Source organism: Trachymyrmex cornetzi, unplaced genomic scaffold (assembly GCF_001594075.2).
Source record: "Trachymyrmex cornetzi isolate Tcor2-1 unplaced genomic scaffold, Tcor1.1 scaffold282, whole genome shotgun sequence".
NCBI classification, from domain to species: domain Eukaryota; kingdom Metazoa; phylum Arthropoda; class Insecta; order Hymenoptera; family Formicidae; genus Trachymyrmex; species Trachymyrmex cornetzi.
In genome coordinates, this window is record NW_017297505.1 from 120,912 (window position 1) to 124,558 (window position 3,647).

General features: G+C 37.4%; 1 protein-coding gene across 1 annotated transcript in view; it reads left to right on the forward strand.

Moving 5' to 3' along the window:
- The window catches only part of LOC108762219 (protein prickle), a 19,943-nt gene extending 17,056 nt beyond the window's left edge, over positions 1 to 2,887 (forward strand). The window contains exons 7-8 of the mRNA XM_018509123.1: positions 819 to 1,237; positions 2,261 to 2,887. Coding sequence (XP_018364625.1) covers positions 819 to 1,237; positions 2,261 to 2,514 — 673 coding nt within the window. The 3' untranslated portion in view covers positions 2,515 to 2,887. The remainder of the gene's footprint in view (positions 1 to 818; positions 1,238 to 2,260) is intronic.
- The last annotated feature ends 760 nt before the right edge of the window (positions 2,888 to 3,647 follow it).

The window sequence follows — 3,647 nt, forward strand, 5'->3', positions numbered from 1 at the left end:
TAAGATTTAACAAGCAGCAAACAAATTATTCAGTCGTAATAATAAAAAATTATATGATATCTAGTTACTAAGTAAAAAATATATAATAAAAATTTTGTAACAATTAAAATAACGAATAATATATATAATAAAAATAATAAAAATTCTAGATTATAATTTATAATTTCTAAATTTCTAAATTTCTCCCCGACCAAATATCATACAGATATGAAATTCCATACATTGAATCATTGATTTTATTTTTGAGATGATTAACTTAAGATTGAAAGCGTTAGTTCACAAACAATCTAAAGCTCTTAACAATACGACTAACTCGCAATCAGAACATTTATTGCACGAATTCTTGGACTTAATTCTTATTATTATTTGTTTTTGTTCCTATAATCACATTTCTCAACATCAAATGGTAAGCCACTTATTTTCATTAGTATTTATAAATTGCCAATAACACGGCACCTTTTCACATTGTTTCCAGAAATGAATTGTGTAAGATTGCAATGAATTTCATGCACCTCACTTAGGATCTTTCAATTCTTTAGTGGCTGTTATTGATGCATGAGTGATGTCTAATACTTTTGAAGATCTGTATTAACGCTGATGATGACTCTAAAAAAGAAACGTTCGTTTTTTATGGAAATACATGCTATCAAGATCTGTATTGGTTAAAATTATTTTTTGATTACGCTCCAACAACTGCGTTATATCCTTATCTGCCCGATTTATCAGGATTTTGAATCATTCAGTTTATGGAGTACTCCATACCAACCATACTGGAGTCGCCGCCCATGATTAACACATAAATCGCAATTGTATTGCAGGCTGATGCAAGCGCGGGATCGGGAGCCTTTGAGATGCATCCAGAATTGCACACCTATTCACGCTTCGAGCATGCCGGAACTGCCGCCACCTCCGCGGCCATCGTCGGGAGCATCAGCACCAATGTCAACATCGACCGCCGGCGCAGCGTCCGCCGGCGTACTGTCGCAAGAGCCGGCGACATCACCGACCAATCCCGGGATTGGAGCCAGTCAGACGGATCCGCCGACGCCGACGTCGAGACGCGTCCGATTCCAGGGGGATCTAGACGTCAATGATCACAGCGCGACGTCGCGCATCCCTCTCTCGCCGACAAACGACCGGAATTCGTCATCGTCGCCCTCGCCCACGTCGCTGTCGAGAACAAACGTGTCACGATCAAGAAGTCTACAGCCCGAGGAGGTTGCTAGCACGTCTTGGGGTGCGTAAAATCCTTATCTAAACGAAATAGGTTATAACGTGGCAAGAATGTAAAACAATATACTCATAAAGGCATGAACCACGAACGCCAGATATTGATATGGCTTAAATAATTATATTTTAAATTAGACCTTCAGTATTACAAGAATGTCAGAATTAGGTTAATTAAGTATAAAATTAAAATTACACAGATATTGAATATAATCTATAACGATGTTCGCAATAAATTAATAACGCTCAATAATAACTTTAATTAGATAGACGCAACGCTGTTCCATATATTTTTCAGATAGTCTATCAGATCCCGAAGTTTTAACCAAGACCAAAGTTACTTGTCTAAAAAAAAAGTATGGATTTGTATTTTGATGGATGATTTCTTTTTCTTTACACTCTTGTATGGCTTTCCAAGCCATTTATCAGGGTCATAGTACCATGCGATAAGATGGATCTTTTGATCCAGTATATGCTTCTTCGGGGAGCAGAGGCCACACGTAAATATTTCACAAAAACTTGAAATTTCCGGAGTCCTGACGCCAAAACAGCGACTTCACTCAATGAAATCAGAGACCTCAAGATTCGACTTTAGTTGAAACCGGCCACCGACCTGAAAATAAGACTTATAAATAAATATTAAAAAATTTAAAGCTTTAACATTTGCCTTAGCAGCCACATGTGTTATAGTCGTTATAGAATATGGAGGAAAAAATTTTTAATCAATCAAAGATTGATTCAACTCAGTTTTATAATTCTCATAATTAGGACAAGCTCAAAAAATATGATTAAGATTTTGAGAACAAAATCCACAGTCATAACCAAGATCATCTCGAACACCCATTTTGAACAAAAAAGCATTGGTATATAAAAATAACCCGTAATATATGTAAAGTTAATGGCCTTACTAAAATTCGACCTATTTATCTTTCATCTTTTAAAGAGACGTAAATTAATATTTAAAGACTCTTATCTATGTCAGCATCCTTGTTAAATGAATTCTGTTCTTATTTATTAAAACATATCTTTGCAGGAACGGCAGGCACGTCTAGGTCGAGAATGGACGGCGAAGATGACGACGCCGAGAGCTGTTGCTCGACGTGCAGCTCATCCAGCAGCTCGGACGAGGCCGCGGCTTACGCACTACCACCACGACGAGCCTACGGCGGCGTTCGGATTTCTTACGTGCCAAACGACGCGGTAGCGTGCGCGCGGAAACGCGCACCCGCTTCCTCGTCGTCACCAAATCAAGCTCAGAGGGACACCGAAAAATGCGTCATATCTTGATAACTCCTTCGGTACTCTACGAGTTTTGATTTCGTCGTTATGATAATTTGGAGGACTACAAACGACGTTCAAGAAAGAGTTCCTACAAAGTGGACGCACTTTTCGATATCTTTCAAAGCGTCGTCGACGCCTGCAGCATCGCAGCACGTCTTACACGCACGCCAAACATATGGACGTGTACGACAAATTGAAAATAATACTCATTTCATTTCTGTAAATATTGTGAGCTCTCTTCCAGGGCACGTGATCGTCAACGCGCCGCCACAATCCAACGATCGCGTCCCTTTATTTTTAATACCCTATTAATGTATTTGATAATAATAACGATGACAATGATAATAACCTTGTGTGTTTTGTTGTCATTGACATTTTACCTGTTACGAAATAAAAGTACAACAATAGTATGCGCTGTTATTGTGAATAGCTGCAATAGCTCACTTTTTACCTGCAACTGGCTATTCGCGTGCAGAACCGAAGCTGTTTAACGTAAGTATACCTTCTAATTATACAGCATTATCCTCTCATAGCTGTATTCGATTGTTTATCATTTATCTGTGCGATGATGCGATAATCGCTCTCGTCAAGGATCATTTTCTTAAACGGTGAAAATTCTAGGTAGCATAATCGTTGTAAATGATAAACCGCGATGCAAAACACTCATTATATAGCTTATCTCGATAGAAAGTATTCTGATACAATCAAATATATAATTATTTTTTTTCGGAATTATACAAGGCATGACATTAATTAGTTTCACTTTTCTACTTTATCAAGCAAGATTATTAGGCAATTTATATATTAAGCTCTTAAATTTTTTTAATTAATATAAAGTAAATGTTTCCTTTTTTTATTTTTTTTTTTTAATTAATATGTAGGAAAAACTAATTTAATTATATTCAAATTACTAATGCGGAAATCGCTGCATTATTTGCAATTTCTCCACCACGAATCCAGAAACAAGGAAGAATGCGACGCACTTGGTCTCAATTTGGCTGAACAAATCGATCGTTCACTTTCATATTTAGACGCGAGCGGTATGGAAATCTTCAAGTAAAAGCGGCGAGACAAGAGCGAAAATTGAAATTACGGTCGAGTGACGGAAAGAGCGAAAGTAGTAGCCCCTCTTAGGGAAT